Below are 15,302 nucleotides of genomic sequence, written 5' to 3'. Positions count from 1 at the left end.
TCCCTCATCCAGCTCCTCTGCACACCTCTGTCCTCCACCCATTGCTTCCTCTTGGTGTCCATCCTTCATCCAGCTCACCTTCATATTCCCCTTATCAGATCTCCTTTTATTGTTCCCTTATACAGCTCCTCTGTAGCTCTCTTGGTATCCGTCTTCATCATCCTTTCTTCCAGCTTCATCTTCCCTTTCTTGGATGTCCCTCCGTCATCCCTTCATCCAGATCCTTCATAGCCTTCCATCCATCCTTCCTCTTGGTGTCCATCCCTTCAGCCAGCTCCTGTTCATCTTCCCCTTATCAGACATCCCTCCTTCACCCAGCTCTACATCCCTCCTTCACCCAGCTCTGCATCCCTCCTTCACCCAGCTCTGCATCCCTCCTTCATCCAGCTCTGCATCCCTCCTTCACCCAGCTCTGCATCCCTCCTTCACCCAGCTCTGCATCCCTCCTTCACCCAGCTCTGCATCCCTCCTTCACCCAGCTCTGCATCCCTCCTTCACCCAGCTCTGCATCCCTCCATTCTCCATCCAGACCTTCCTCTTGGTGTCCATCCTCATCATCCCTTCCTCACGTGTCCCCTCATCAGCCATCCCCATTGTCCCTGTTTCTTCCTTCCCTCCAGCTCTCCATCCCCCTCCATCATCCATCCCCATCACCCTTGCACCCCACGCCCCTCAGCCCTCCATCCTCTGACCCCATCACCCCACCATCGTCCGTCCCTTTTAGTCTCCCTCCACCATCCATCCCCATCAGCCTTCATCCCAGTCCTCACCTCATCCATCTCTTCTGCTGACCCTCCGCCATGCATGGCGGTCATGCCTTCATCCTGCCCCCTTCAGCCTTTCATCAATCACCCTTTCCTTCCTCAACTGTCCATCCCTCCTCCTTCCATCCCTCCTCCGTCCTTTATTCTTCATCCCTTTATCCATCCCTCCTCCATCCCTCATCTCTCCTCCCTCCTCCATCCTTTCTTCCTCCCTCCCTCCCTCCTCCCTTTTGTCTCCAGCACCTTGATCTTCCTCCTCCTCCTCCTCCATCATCCGCTTCCTCTCTCCGTCATCCACTGCCCTCTCCCCATTCCCCCTCCCCTCTCCCCCCCCATCCCCTCCATATCCCCCCCCATTCCCCTTGTCCCCCCACCCCAGTGAGGCCCCTGCAGGATGCCCATGGGGACATCACTGGGGCAGAGCATGGGGACACCCAGTGCCCACAGCAGTGGCCTGAGGGGGGTGACCCCCACCCCATGGGTGGCACTGGGGACACCCCCAAAGCCCACAGGTGGTGGGGGCAGCAGGCAGGGGAGGGGGGGGGAAAGCCTGGGTTGCCATGGCAACGGGAGGCGGTTGCCAGGGTGATGAGGCTGGGGCTGGAGCTGCTCTGTTGGGGGGGGGGTGGTGTTGGGATTCCCCCCCCTGCACCCCCCAGTTGGGGGTCGGGGGTGCCGGTGCCATCGGGGGCTCGTGCAGGGGAGCGCTGTGAGCTCTCGGCCCGGGGGGGCCGCTGCACGCCGGGGGTCTGCCGCAACGGGGGCACCTGCCTCAACCTGCTGCTGGGGGGGTTCCGCTGCCAGTGCCCCCCCGGGCACTACGAGAAGCCCTTTTGCACCATGAGCACCCGCAGCTTCCCCCCCCGCTCCTTCCTCACCTTCCGTGGCCTGCGCCAGCGCTTCCACTTCACCCTCGCCCTCACGTGAGCACCGGGAGGGGGGGGACACATCGGGTGGGGGTCCCATGGGCATCCGATGGGGTGTGGGGTGATGGGTGCCCCGTAGGCAATGGGATACGGGGATGGGATGTGGGTGATGGCGTCGCGTGGGCTGGTGGGGATCCCATGAGCACTGTGTGGGGTGGGGAGCGATGGGTGCTCCGTTGGCAATGGGGGACAGGGGGATGGGTGCCACGGTGGCGCCGTGCGAGGTGGGGGCAATAGGGGTGGGGTGGCATGGGGGCAGTGGGGTGATGGGTGCTGCGGTGCCCCGGGGCAATGGGGCGCTGCGGGGGGGGCCGGGCAGAGCCTGGCACTTGTCCCTGCGCCAGGTTCGCCACGAGGGAGCGGGACGGGCTCCTGCTCTACAACGGGCGCTTCAACGAGAAGCACGACTTCGTGGCGCTGGAGATCGTGAGCGAGCAGCTGCAGTTCACCTTCTCGGCAGGTACCGGCACTGCACGGCACTGCATGGCACTGCATGGCACTGCAGAGCACCGCAGGACAATGCCAGGCGCTGCATGGCACTGCATAGCACCGCAGGGCACTGCATAGCATTGCAGGGCACTGCAGAACACTGCATGGCACTGCACAGCACTGCACGGCACTGCATAACACTGCAGGGCACTGCATAACACTGCAGGGCACTGCACAGCACCGCATGGCACCGCACGGCACTGCAGGACAATGCCTGGCGCTGCATGGCACTGCACAGCACCGCACAGCACTGCATGGTAGTGCAAGGCACTGCACAGCACTGCAGGGCACTGCACAACACCGCACAGCACTGCATGGCACTGCAGGACACTGCCGGGCGCTGCATAGCACTGCATGGTAGTGCAGGGCACTGCACAACACCGCACAGCACTGCATAGCACTGCATGGCACTGCAGGACACTGCCGGGCGCTGCATAGCACTGCAGGACACTGCACAGCACCTCATGGCACTGCACAGCACCGCACGGCTCTGCATAGCACCGCAGGGCACTGCAGAAAACTGCATGGCATTGCAGGGCACTGCAGAACACTGCATGGCATTGCACAGCACTGCAGGACACTGCACAGCACTACCTGGCACTGCACAGCACTGAATATCCTGTGCACTGCATCCCATGCATCCCACCCCGGCACTGCGTCCCTGGGTCGCGCACCCCTGGCACCGCACCCCCTGTGTTATGTCCCTGGCTCTGCACCCGGGCACTGCCGGGCACTGGATCCCGGGCACTGCATCCCCTGCGTGCCCCCTGCCGCAGCCGCTGCTCTCACAGGTGAGGCCACCACCACCGTGTCCCCGTTCGTGCCGGGAGGCGTCAGCGATGGGCAGTGGCACCGCGTCCAGCTCCACTACTACAACAAGGTGAGGGGGGGCACGGGGGGAGCGGGCAGGGGGCTCGGGGGGTGAAGGGATGGAGGGGGAGGGATGGAGGGGAGAGGGGTGAGGGTTTGAGGGGCACAAAGGGGCAGGGGGAGCAGAGAAGAGGTTGGGGGGCAGAGTTGCAGGGAGGGGGTTTGGGGGATGGAGGGAGGGAGGGATCGATGATGGATGATGGATGGATGGAAGATGGATGGAGGATGGATGGATGGATGGATGGATGATGGATGGATGGATGATGGATGGATGATGGATGGATGGAGGGATGGATGGATGGAGGATGGATGGATGGATGGATGGATGGATGGATGGATGGATGGATGATGGATGGATGGATGATGGATGGATGGATGGATGGATGGATTGGATGGATGGTTGGATGGATGGATGGATGGATGGATGGATGGATGGATGGATGGATGGAGGGATGGATGGATGGAGGATGGATGGATGGATGGATGGATGGATGGATGGATGGATGGATGGATGGATGGATGATGGATGGATGGATGGTGGATGGATGGATGGAGGATGGATGGATGGATGGATGGATGGATGGATGGATGGATGGGTGGAGAGAGCGAGGGAGGGAGGGATGGCATGGGCAGGGGGAAGGAGGAGGCTGAGGAGGCAGTGAAGGCTGTTGGTCCATGGGGCTGTGGGACCATGGGGCTGCCCCTTCCCCCCCAACACTGACGGTGCCCGCAGCCGGTGCTGGGCCGCTCGGGGCTGCCGCAGGGCCCCTCGGAGCAGAAGGTGGCCGTGGTGACCGTGGATGAGTGCGACACGGGGCTGGCGCTGCGCTTCGGAGCCCGCCTCGGCAACTACAGCTGCGCCGCGCAGGGCACCCAGAACGGCACCAAGAAGTGGGGGGGGGTCCCATGGACATTGGGGTCTGGGGGGGGGGCGGTCCCTCCTTGAGGGTCACTGAGGGTTCCTATTGTGGGGGTGTCCCTTGGGGTCCCCATGGGTGAGGGAGTCTCTCAGTGTCCCCATAGGTGGAAGGGGGTCCCTTAGGGGTATGGAGGATGCTTTGGGGGTCCCCATGGGTGGAGGGGTTCCTTCGGGTTTCTATGCACTGGGAGGGGGGTGAGGGGTCCTCTGGGGTCCCTCTGGGTCCCCATAGGTGAAGACATCCCTTGGGAGGGTCCCTTGGTGCTCCATGGGTGAGGGGGTCCTTGGAGGTCCCCATGGGTGAAGGGGGTTCCTTAGGGTTTCTATGCACTGGGAGGGGGGTGAGGGGTCCTTTGGGGCTCCCCATGGATCCCCATGGGTAAAGACATCCCTTGGGGGTTTTCCCTTGGGGTTCCCATGGGTGAGGGGGTCCCTTAGGGTTTCTATGCACTGGAAGGGGGGTGAGGGATCCTTTGGGGGTCCCTCAGGGTCAGCATGGGTGAGGGTGTCCCTTGGGGTTCCCATGGGTAAAGACACCCTTGGGGGGGGGTTCCCTTGGGGTCCCCATGGGTAAAGACACCCTTGGGGGGGGGTTCCCTTGGGGTCCCCATGGGTAAAGACACCCTTGGGGGGGGGTTCCCTTGGGGTCCCCATGGGTAAAGACATCCCTTGGGGGGGGTTCCCTTGGGGTCCTCATGGGTGAGGGGTTCCCTTGGGGTCCTCCTGCACCGGAAGGGGATGGGGGGGGTCCCTCACGGTGCCGGTGGGTGCCGCAGGTCGCTGGACCTGACGGGGCCGCTGCTGCTGGGGGGGGTGCCCACCCTGCCCGAGAGCTTCCCCATCCGCAGCCGCCACTTCGTGGGGTGCATGCGGCACCTGCACATCGACCAGCGCCCCGTGGACATGGCGGCCTTCATCGCCAACAACGGCACCCTGCCCGGTGCGGGGGGCACCCATTGGCCATGGGGGGGGCACCCATTGGGCGTGGGGGGGGGGGCAAACATTGGAAATGGGGGTGGCACCCATTGGGGGGGGGGGCACATTGGAAATGAGGGGGCACCCAATGAAATGGGGGGAAACCCATTGGGCGTGGGGGGGTGCACGCATTGGGCATGGGGGGGGCACCCATTGGGTGTGGGGTGGGGGCAGACATCGGAAATGGGGGGGCACCCACTGTGCATGGGTGGGCACCCATTGGGCATGGGGGGGCACCCATTGGGCATTGGGGGGAAGCCATTGCGCATGGGGGGTGGTACCCATTGGGCATGGGGGGGGCAAACATTGGAAATGGGGGTGGCACCCATTGGGTATGGGGGGGGCAAACATTGGAAATGGGGGTGGCACCCATTGGGTATGGGGGGGGCAAACATTGGAAATGGGGGGGCACCCATTGGGCATGGGGGGGCACCCATTGGGCGTTGGGGGGAAGCCATTGCGCATGGGGGGTGGCACCCATTGGGTATGGCGGGGGCAAACATTGGAAATGGGGGTGGCACCCATTGGGCATGGGGGGACAAACATTGGAAATGTGGGGGGCACCCACTGGGAGTGGGGGTGCACTCATTGGGCATGGGGGGGTGCACGCATTGGGCGTGGGGGGGGGCAAACATCGGAAATGGGGGGCACCCATTGGGCATGGGGGGGCCCCCATTGGGCATGGGGGGGCACCCATTGGGTATGGGGGGAGGCACCCATTGTGTATGGGGGGCACCCATTGGGCATGGGGGTGGCACCCATTGGGCATGGGGGTGCACCCATTGGGTATGGGGGGGCAAACATCGGAAATGGGGGGGCACCCATTGGGCATGGGGGGGCACCCATTGGGTATGGGGGGCACCCATTGGGCATGGGGGGGCACCCATTGGGTATGGGGGGTAGCACCCATTGGGCATGGTGGGGTGGGGGGTGTGGGGATGGGGCTGTCACCGTGATTGGCCTTGAGCACCTGGGGACCTGACAGGGTCCTAGTGCCCCCCGCTGGCACCATGGGGGGATGGCGGGGGGGTACAAGCATCCATCCCCATACGCTCCCATGTGTGCCCCCCCCACCCAAGGGTGCGCAGCCAAGAGGCCGCTGTGTGACAGCGACACCTGCCACAACGGGGGCACCTGCGAGCAGGACTGGGACAGCTTCAGGTGCCGCTGCCCCGCGGGCTTCGGGGGCAGGACCTGCCAGGAAGGTATCAGGGGCTGGGGGGGGGGTTCATGGGGGCCATGGGGGTCTATGGGTGTCCATGGGTATCAATGGGTGCTCCATGGGTGTCTATGGGATGGGTGTCCATGGGGGTCTATGGGTGTCAATGGGTGTCCATGGGTGTCAATGGGTGCTCCACAGGTGTCCATGGGTATCAATGGGTGTCCATGGGTGTCAGTGGGTGTCAATGGGTGTCCATGGTTGCTCCATGGGTGTCAAAGGGTGTCCATGGCTGCTCCATTGGTGTCAATGGGTGTAAATGGGTGTCCATGGGTGTCCATGGGTGTCCATGGGTGTCCATCGGTGTCAATGGGTGTCTATGGGTGTCAATGTGTGCTCCATGGGTGTCCATGGATGTCCATGGGTGTCCATGGTTGCTCCATGGGTGTCCATGGATGTCCATGGGTGTCCATGGGTGTCCATGGGTGCCAATGGGTGTCAATGGGTGTCCATGGGTGTCCATGGGCGTCAGTGGGTGTCCATGGGTGTCCATGGGTGTCAACAGGTGTCAACGGGTGCCAATGGGTGTCAATGGGCGTCAATGGGTGTCCATGGGTGTCCATGGGTGTCAGTGGGTGTCCATGGGTGTCCATGGGTGTCCATGGGTGCCAATGGGTGTCAATGGGTGTCCATGGGTGTCCATGGGTGTCCATGGGTGTCAATGGGTGTCAATGGGTGTCCATGGGTGTCAGTGGGTGTCCATGGGTGTCCATGGGTGTCCATGGGTGTCAATGGGTGTCAATGGGTGTCCATGGGTGTCCATGGGTGTCCATGGATGTCCATGGGTGTCCATGGGTGTCCATGGGTGTCCATGGGTGTCAGTGGGTGTCCATGGGTGTCCATGGATGTCCATGGGTGTCCATGGGTGTCCATGGGTGTCCGTGGGTGTCAATGGGTGTCCATGGGTGTCAGTGGGTGTCCATGGGTGTCCATGGGTGTCCGTGGGTGTCAATGGGTGTCCATGGGTGTCCATGGGTGTCAGTGGGTGTCAGTGGGTGTCAGTGGGTGTCCATGGGTGCTAATGGGTGCTCGCCCCTGCCCCGCAGCCGTGGGCGCCCCGCAGCGCTTCGAGGGCCGCAGCCACGTGTCCTGGGCGGGGCTGGCGCTGCCCCTGGCCCTGCCCTGGCGCATGCGCGTCCAGCTCCGCACCCGGCACCCGCGCGGGCTCCTCCTGCGGGCGGCGGCGCCGCCGCTCAGCGTCAGCGTGGAGGTGAGGGGGCGTGGCCAGGAGGGGGCGTGGCCATGGATGGGGGCGTGGCCATGGATGGGGGCGTGGCCATGGGGAGGTTCATAGCCATGGGGGGGCATGGCCATGGGAGGGGGTAATGGCCATGAGGGGGTAGGCATGGCTATGGGGGGAGGTAATGGCCATTGGAGGGGGGTCATGGTCACGGGGGGGGGGGGCATGGTCATAGGGGGGGGCATTGCTATGGGGGAGTATGGTCATGGGGGGGGGCATGGCCATGGGGGGGGGGGGGGCATGGCTATTGGGGGGTATGGTCATGGATGGGGGCATGGTCATGGGGGGGGGGCATGGCCAAGGGGGGAGCCATGGCCATGGGGGGCTCATGGTCAGGGGTGGGGGTGTGGCCATGTGGGGGGTCATGGCCATGGGGGGTCGTGGCCATGGGGGGTCGTGGCCATAGGGGGGGCATGGTCGGGGAGGGGGTCGGGGCCATGGGGGGTCATGGCTATGGGGGGGTCGTGGCCATAGGGGGGTCGTGGCCATAGGGGGGGCATGGCCATGGGGGAGTGTTTGCTTTGGGGGGGTATTGCCAAGGGGGTCCTGGCCTTGGGGCTTTGGTGTGTCCTTGGGAGGGGTGGCCTTGGGGGTTGTTGCCATGGGGGAGTCATTGCTATGGGGGGTTGTTGCCATGGGGGGGTCATTGCTATGGGGGTTGTTGCCATGGGGGTCATTGCTATGGGGGGTTGTTGCCATGGGGGAGTCATTGCTATGGGGGGTTGTTGCCATGGGGGGGTCATTGCTATGGGGGTTGTTGCCATGGGGGGGTCATTGCGATGGGGGGTTGTTGCCATGGGGGGGTCATTGCTATGGGGGTTGTTGCCATGAGGGGGGTCATTGCTATGGGGGTTGTTGCCATGGGGGTGTCATTGCTATGGGGGTTGTTGCCATGGGGGGGTCATTGCCCTGCCCCTGCCCCCCCCAGCTGGCCGAGGGCCGGCCCGAGGCAGGGCTGTGGCAGGGGGGGTCCCCCCTGGCCCGGCTGCGGCTGCCGCAGGCGTGGGTCAGTGATGGGCACTGGCACGAGGTGGAGCTGGGGCTGGAGCCGGGGGGGGCCCGGGGCCCCCCCGCCTGCGCCTGGGCTGCGACTACGGCCGGTACCAGGTGAGCCCCCCCCCTGCTCCCTATGGGCACCTATGGGTGTCTCCATGCCCCTCTGCTCCCTATGGGTGTCTCCGTGCCCCTCTTCTCCCTATGGGTGTCCCTGTGCCCCTCTGCTCCCTATGGGTGTCCTTATGTCCCTCTGCTCCCTATGGGCACCTATGGGTGTCCCTGTGCCCCTCTGCTCCCTATGGGTGTCCCTGTGCCCCTCTGCTCCCTATGGGTGTCTCCTATGGGTGTCCCTGTGCCCCTCTGCTCCCTATGGGTGTCTCCGTGCCCCTCTGCTCCCTATGGGTGTCCCTGTGTCCCTCTGCTCCCTATGGGTGTCTCCGTGCCCCCCTGCTCCCTATGGGTGTCTCCATGCCCCTCTGCACCCTATGGGTGTCCCTGTGTCCCTCTGCTCCCTATGGGTGTCCCTGTGCCCCTCTGCTCCCTATGGGTGTCCCTGTGTCCTTTTGCTCCCTATGGGCACCTGTGGGTGACCCTGTGCCCCCCTGCTTCCTGTGGGTGTCCCTGTGTCCTTCTGCTCCCTGTGGGCACCTGTGAGTGACCCTGTGCCCCTCTGCTCCCTATGGGTGTCCCTTTGCCCCTCTGCTCCCTATGGACACCTATGGGTGTCCCTGTGCCCCTCTGCTCCCTATGGGTGTCCCTGTGTCCCTCTGCTCCCTATGGGTGTCCCTGTGTCCTTCTGCTCCCTATGGGCACCTGTGGGTGACCCTGTGCCCCTCTGCTCCCTATGGGTGTCCCTGTGTCCTTCTGCTCCCTACGGGTGTCCCTGTGTCCTTCTGCTCCCTACGGGTGTCCCTGTGTCCTTCTGCTCCCTATGGGTGTCCCTGTGTCCTTCTGCTCCCTATGGGTGTCCCTGTGCCCCTCTGCTCCCTATGGGTGTCCCTGTGCCCCTCTGCTCCCTATGGGTGTCCCTGTGCCCCCCTGCTCCCCGTGGTGCCACCAGGGCTGTCCCTGTCCCGCAGGCTGTGACCAACGTGTCCCTGGAGCTGGGGGAGCTGCAGCTGCAGACCCTGAGCATGGGGGGGCTGCCGGGTGATGGGGGCACAGTGGAGCAGGGCTTCCACGGCTGCATGCAGGTAATGCACCGGGACGGGGCCAGCGGGGCCGTGGGCACAGCGTGGGGCAGGACGTGGGGCCATCGGATGGGGCCAGGGGACCCAGGGGGGATGGGGTGGGTGACTGTGCCCTGGTGTAGGGACAAGAGATGGGGGTGCGAGCATGGGAATGGGGCCGTTGGGTATGTGTGGGGGCACAGGGATGTGAGCAAGGGGTCTGGGCATGGGAATGGGGACAGGGTGGAACTCCTGGCGGGGGTTATGGGGAGACACAGCGGGGTGCTGGGCTCTGGGGAGCAAACTGAGGCCCAGTGGTGGTGGTGGTGACACTGTGTTGGTGACACTGATGGTGCCACTGATGGTGACATTGTTTTGGTGACACTGTGTTGGTGACACTGTGTTGGTGCCACTGATGGTGACACTGTGTTGGTGATACTGTGCCGGTGACACTGTGTTGGTGACACTGTTGGTGCCACTGATGGTGCCACTGATGGTGACATTGTTTTGGTGACACTGTGTTGGTGACACTGATGGTGCCACTGATGGTGACATTGTTTTGGTGACACTGTGTTGGTGACACTGATGGTGCCACTGATGGTGCCACGTGTTGGTGACACTGTGTTGGTGCCACTGTGCCGGTGCCACTGTGCCGTGACATTGTTTTGGTGACACTGTGTTGGTGACACTGATGGTGCCACTGATGGTGCCACTGATGCTGACATTGTTTTGGTGACACTGTGTTGGTGACACTGTGTTGGTGACACTGATGGTGACACTGTGTTGGTGATACTGTTGGTGACACTGTGTTGGTGACACTGTGCCGGTGACACTGTGTTGGTGACACTGATGGTGACATTGTTTTGGTGACACTTGGTGACACTGTGTTGGTGACACTATGCCAGTGACACTGTGTTGGTGACACTGATGGTGCCACTGTGCCGGTGCCACTGTGCCGGTGCCACTGTGTTGGTGACACTGTTGGTGACACTGTTGGTGACACTGTTGGTGACACTGTGCCGGTGACACTGTGTTGGTGACACTGATGGTGACACTGTTGGTGGCACTGTCGATGCCAGGGCCTGCATCTGGGCGAGGCGGGTGCCGGGGCGCTGCACGTGGCCGCGGTGTCGCGGGTGGCTGTGACCGCGGGCTGTGACCTCCCGGACCCCTGCGCCGGGGGGCCCTGTCCCCCCCACAGCGACTGCGCCGGCCATGGGGACACCGTCACCTGCCGCTGCCACCCGGGTGAGCGAGGACACAGCCCCCGGGCGCTGACACCCCCTCACTGCTCTCCCCATGGCTCTGACACCCCCCATCACTGTCCCCATGGCTCTGACACCCCCTCGTTGCTGTCCCCCCCATCACTGTCCCCATGGCTCTGACACCCCCTCGTTGCTGTCCCCCCATCACTGTCCCCACGGCTCTGGCACCCCCCCATCCCTGTCCCCATGGCTCTGACACCCCCTCATTGCTGTCCCCCCCATCACTGTCCCCATGGCTCTGACACCCCCTCATTGCTGTCCCCCCCCATCACTGTCCCCACGGCACTGCCCCCCCCAGTGACACCCGCTCCCCGCTGTCGCCCCAGGGCACTTTGGGGACAGCTGTGTCAGTGCCTGTGCCCTCAACCCCTGCCACCCCCCGGCCACCTGCGCCCCCCAGCCCGGCTCCGTGCACGGCTACGCCTGCCTCTGCCCCCAGGGCCGCTTCGGGCCCTACTGCGAGCACAGGTCAGTGCCCCCCGGCCCGTGTGCCCCCCCCCGGCATGTGGTGGTGCGAGGGGTGCCTGGCACACACGTGTGTGCATGTGTGTGCGTGTGTGTGTGTGCGTGTGTGCATGTGTGTGTGTGTATGCATGTGTGCGTGTGTGTATGCATGTGTGCGTGTGTGCGTGTGTGCATGTGTGTGTGTGTGCATGTGTGTGTGCATGTGTGTGTGTGTATGCATGTGTGTGTGTGCATGTGTGTGTGCTATGTGTGCATGTGTGTGTGTGTATGCATGTGTGTGTATGCATGTGTGTGCGCGCACGCATGTTTGTGCGCATGTGTGTGTGTGTATGCATGTGTGTGTGTGTGTATGCATGTGTGTGTGCGCGCGCATGTTTGTGCACATGTGTGTGCACGTGTGCACGCATGTGTGTGTGTGTGTACGTGTGTGTGTGTGTGCGTGTGTCCGTGTGTGTGTGTGCACGTGTGCACGCATGTGTGTGTGTGTGTGTGCGTGTGTCCGTGTGTGTGTGTGCACGTGTGTGTGCATTGTGTGTGTGTGTGCGTGCATGTGTGCACTTGTGCATGTGTGTGTGCGTGTGTGTGTGCACTTGTGTGTGTGCACGTGTGTGTGCATTGTGTGTGTGTGTGCGTGTGTGCACTTGTGTGTGCATGTGTGTGTGTGTGTGCGCACTTGTGTGTGTGTGCATGTGTGTGCATGTGTATGTTCACACGTGTGTGCACGTGTGTGTGCATGTGTGTCTGTACATGTGTGTGCACGTGTTTTTCTGCATGTGTGTTTGTGTGCACGTGTGTGTGCACGTGTGTTTGTGTGCACGCCTGTGCATGCATGTGTGTGTTCACGTGTGTGCACGTGTGTGTGCATGTGTGTTTGTGTGCACGTGTGTTTGTGTGCACGCCTGTGCATGCATGTGGATGTGTACACGTGTGTGTTCACGTGTGTGTGTGTTCACGTGTGTGCACGTGTGTGCGCGCGTGTTTCTGTACACGTGTACGTCCGTTCACACGCGCGTGTGCTCCCCCGCTCCTCTCCCGTCCAAGGGGCTCGGTGCTGCCCCCTCGCGGTGCCCCCCCCGCCCCGCACCCCGTTCACGCCCGGTGCCGCAGGGAGGCTCCGCCGTGCCCTCGGGGCTGGTGGGGGCACCCCACGTGCGGGCCCTGCAACTGCGACAGCGCCAAAGGCTTCGACCCCGACTGCAACAAGACCACGGGCGAGTGCCGCTGCAAGGTGGGTCCTGCCCCGCGCCCGCCCCCCGACGGCGCCCACCACCCACCCCAGCACCGTGACCCCCCGTTCCCCCCCATAGGAGAACCACTACCGCCCGGCGGGCAGCGGCTCCTGCCTGCTCTGCGACTGTTACCCCACCGGCTCCCTATCGCGACGCTGCGATAGCGGCACGGGGCAGTGCCCCTGCAAGGCCGGGGTCATCGGGCGCCATTGCGACCGCTGCGACAACCCCTTCGCCGAGGTGACGGCCGGCGGCTGCGAAGGTGCGGGACAGCGCCCCCCGACGGCCGCCCCCCGCCATGGCAGCGGCTGCCCCCCGGCGGTGACCGAGCTCTGCCCCCCCCCCCCCCGCAGTGAACTACGACAGCTGCCCCCGGGCCATCGAGAGCAGCATCTGGTGGCCACGGACCCGCTTTGGGTTGCCCGCGGCTGCCCCCTGCCCCAGGGGGGCTGTGGGTAGGTGGGGGCACCGCAGGGATGGGGAGCGGGGGGGTAATGGGGGGGGGGGGGTTGGGAACCGGTGGGGGGCGGGTGGTGGTGTGGATGGGGTGGGGGTGAGAAGGGGGTGACGTGGGGGGGGTGGTGATGGGGGGGTGGGATGGGATGAGATGGGATGGGGTGGGATGGGATGGGATGGGATGAGGTGGGGTGGGGTGGGGTGGGGTTGGGTTGAGATGGGATGGGGTGGGATGGGTTGGGGTGGGATGGGATGGATTGGGATGGGATGGGGATGTGAAGGGGGTGACAATGATGGTGGGATGTGGCAATGATGGGTGGGATGGGGTGGGATGGGATAGGCTGGGGTGGGGTGGGACAGGTTGGTATGGGGTTGGGTTGGTATGGGGTTGGTTTGGGATGGGCTGGGATGGGGTGGGGTGGGATGTGTTGGGATGGGATGGGTTGGGATGGGAGTGAGAAGGGGGTGACATGGTGGCAGAGATGATGGGTGGTGTGGGATGGGATGGGGTGGGATGGGGATGAGAAGGGGGTGACATGGTGGTGGCAATGATGGGATGGGATGGGGGAGGTGACAACCCCCATGGCACCACTGGGACTGGGGCTGGGGAAAGACATGTTGGTGGCAGTGATGTAATAGGATGGGATGGGATGGGATGGGATGGGATGGGATGGGAGAGGGGTGGGGATGGGATGGGAGAGGGGTGGGGGTGGGATGGGATGGATTGGGTTGGGGTGGGATGGGGGAGGTGACAACCACCTGGGATTGGGGATGGGGGGTGACATTGTGGTGGCACCATTGGGACATGGTGAGGCAATGGTGGCACTGCTGGGACAGAGCTGAGGGTGACAGTGAGGTGGCATTGCTGGGATGGGGTATGGGGGGGGCGGACACCATGGTGGCACCATTGTGATGGGGAAGGGTGGGACACGGTGGTGGCATCACTGGGGTACGATGCAGGGAGGTGACCCCGTGGTGGCATCAGTAGGGATGGGGCTGACATGGGAGTGATGCTGTGGTGGAGATGGGGCTGACGTGGTGGTGGCGGAGCTGGGACGGGGCAGATGGGGGACACCGCGGTGGCGGCGCTGGTGGGATGGGGCTGTGCTGGGTGGCCGGGGCGGTGACAGGCTGGGGACACGCAGGCACGGCGCTGCGGCACTGCGACGAGCACAGGGGGTGGCTGCCCCCCAACCTCTTCAACTGCAGCTCCCTCGCCTTCGCCCCCCTGCGCGCATGGGTGAGTGCCAGGGCTGGGGACATGGGGGGGGGGAACGGGACAGCGGTGACGGTGACACCAGAGGGGACAGTGAGCCTGGGAGGGCACAGCAGTGATGGTGTCACCAGGAGGGGACAGCAGTGGCAGTGTCACAGCGAGGGTTGCTGTTGTCCCCAGTGCCACGTCCCACAGACACACACGGTGCTGATGTCCCATACGGGCGCGCAGCGCACCCTGTGTCACCTTGTGGTCACCAGTTCCATGTCCCTGGTTCCATGTCCCCATGGTCACCGGTTCCATGTCCCCACTGTCACCAGTTCCATGTCCCTGCTGTCACTGGTTCCATGTCCCCGCAGTCAGCGGTTCCATGTCCCCAGTTCCATGTCCCTGTGGTCCCCAGTTCCATGTCCCCTGTTCCATGTCCCCACTGTCACCGGTTCCATGTCCCCGCAGTCCCCGGTTCCATGTCCCCACTGTCCCCAGTTCCATGTCCCCCGTTCCATGTCCCTGTGGTCCCCAGTTCAATGTCCCTGCTGTCACCAGTTCCATGTCCCCAGTTCCATGTCCCCAGTTCCATGTCCCCAGTTCCATGTCCCTATGGTCCCCAGTTCCATGTCACCGGTTCCATGTCCCCACTGTCACCGGTTCCATGTCCCCGCAGTCCCCGGTTCCATGTCCCCACTGTCACCAGTTCTATGTCCCCAGTTCCATGTCCCCACTGTCCCCAGTTCCATGTCCCCCGTTCCATGTCCCTGTGGTCCCCAGTTCAATGTCCCTGCTGTCACCAGTTCCATGTCCCCAGTTCCATGTCCCCACTGTCCCCAGTACCATGTCCCCACTGTCCCCGGTTCCATGTCCCCAAAGTCACTGGTTCCATGTCCCCACTGTCCCCCGTTCCATGTCCCTGTGGTCCCCAGTTCAATGTCCCTGCTGTCACCAGTTCCATGTCCCCAGTTCCATGTCCCTGGTGTCCCCAGTTCCATGTCCCCAGTTCCATGTCCCCACAGTCACCAGTTCCATGTCCCCAGTTCCATGTCCTTGTGGTCCCCAGTTCAATGTCCCTGCTGTCACCAGTTCCCTGTCCCCGCAGTCACCGGTTCC

General features: G+C 63.5%; 1 protein-coding gene across 1 annotated transcript in view; it reads left to right on the top strand.

The window, feature by feature from the left end:
* Positions 1 to 15,302, top strand: part of LOC134173087 (cadherin EGF LAG seven-pass G-type receptor 2-like) — a 44,877-nt gene that overhangs the window by 8,426 nt on the left and 21,149 nt on the right. Inside the window, 16 exon segments of the mRNA XM_062636786.1 lie at positions 1,465 to 1,687; positions 2,035 to 2,150; positions 2,971 to 3,059; positions 3,783 to 3,940; positions 4,745 to 4,908; positions 6,023 to 6,148; positions 7,209 to 7,372; positions 8,331 to 8,448; positions 8,451 to 8,509; positions 9,478 to 9,591; positions 10,647 to 10,815; positions 11,159 to 11,300; positions 12,405 to 12,525; positions 12,605 to 12,788; positions 12,880 to 12,981; positions 14,128 to 14,222. Of these exon segments, the coding sequence (XP_062492770.1) occupies positions 1,465 to 1,687; positions 2,035 to 2,150; positions 2,971 to 3,059; positions 3,783 to 3,940; positions 4,745 to 4,908; positions 6,023 to 6,148; positions 7,209 to 7,372; positions 8,331 to 8,448; positions 8,451 to 8,509; positions 9,478 to 9,591; positions 10,647 to 10,815; positions 11,159 to 11,300; positions 12,405 to 12,525; positions 12,605 to 12,788; positions 12,880 to 12,981; positions 14,128 to 14,222 (2,144 nt within the window).

This window comes from Pezoporus occidentalis, unplaced genomic scaffold (assembly GCF_034315485.1).
Source record: "Pezoporus occidentalis ecotype Australia unplaced genomic scaffold, CSIRO_AGI_Poc_V1 ctg497, whole genome shotgun sequence".
Lineage (NCBI taxonomy): Eukaryota > Metazoa > Chordata > Aves > Psittaciformes > Psittacidae > Pezoporus > Pezoporus occidentalis.
This window is presented reverse-complemented; position numbering and strand designations above follow the sequence as displayed.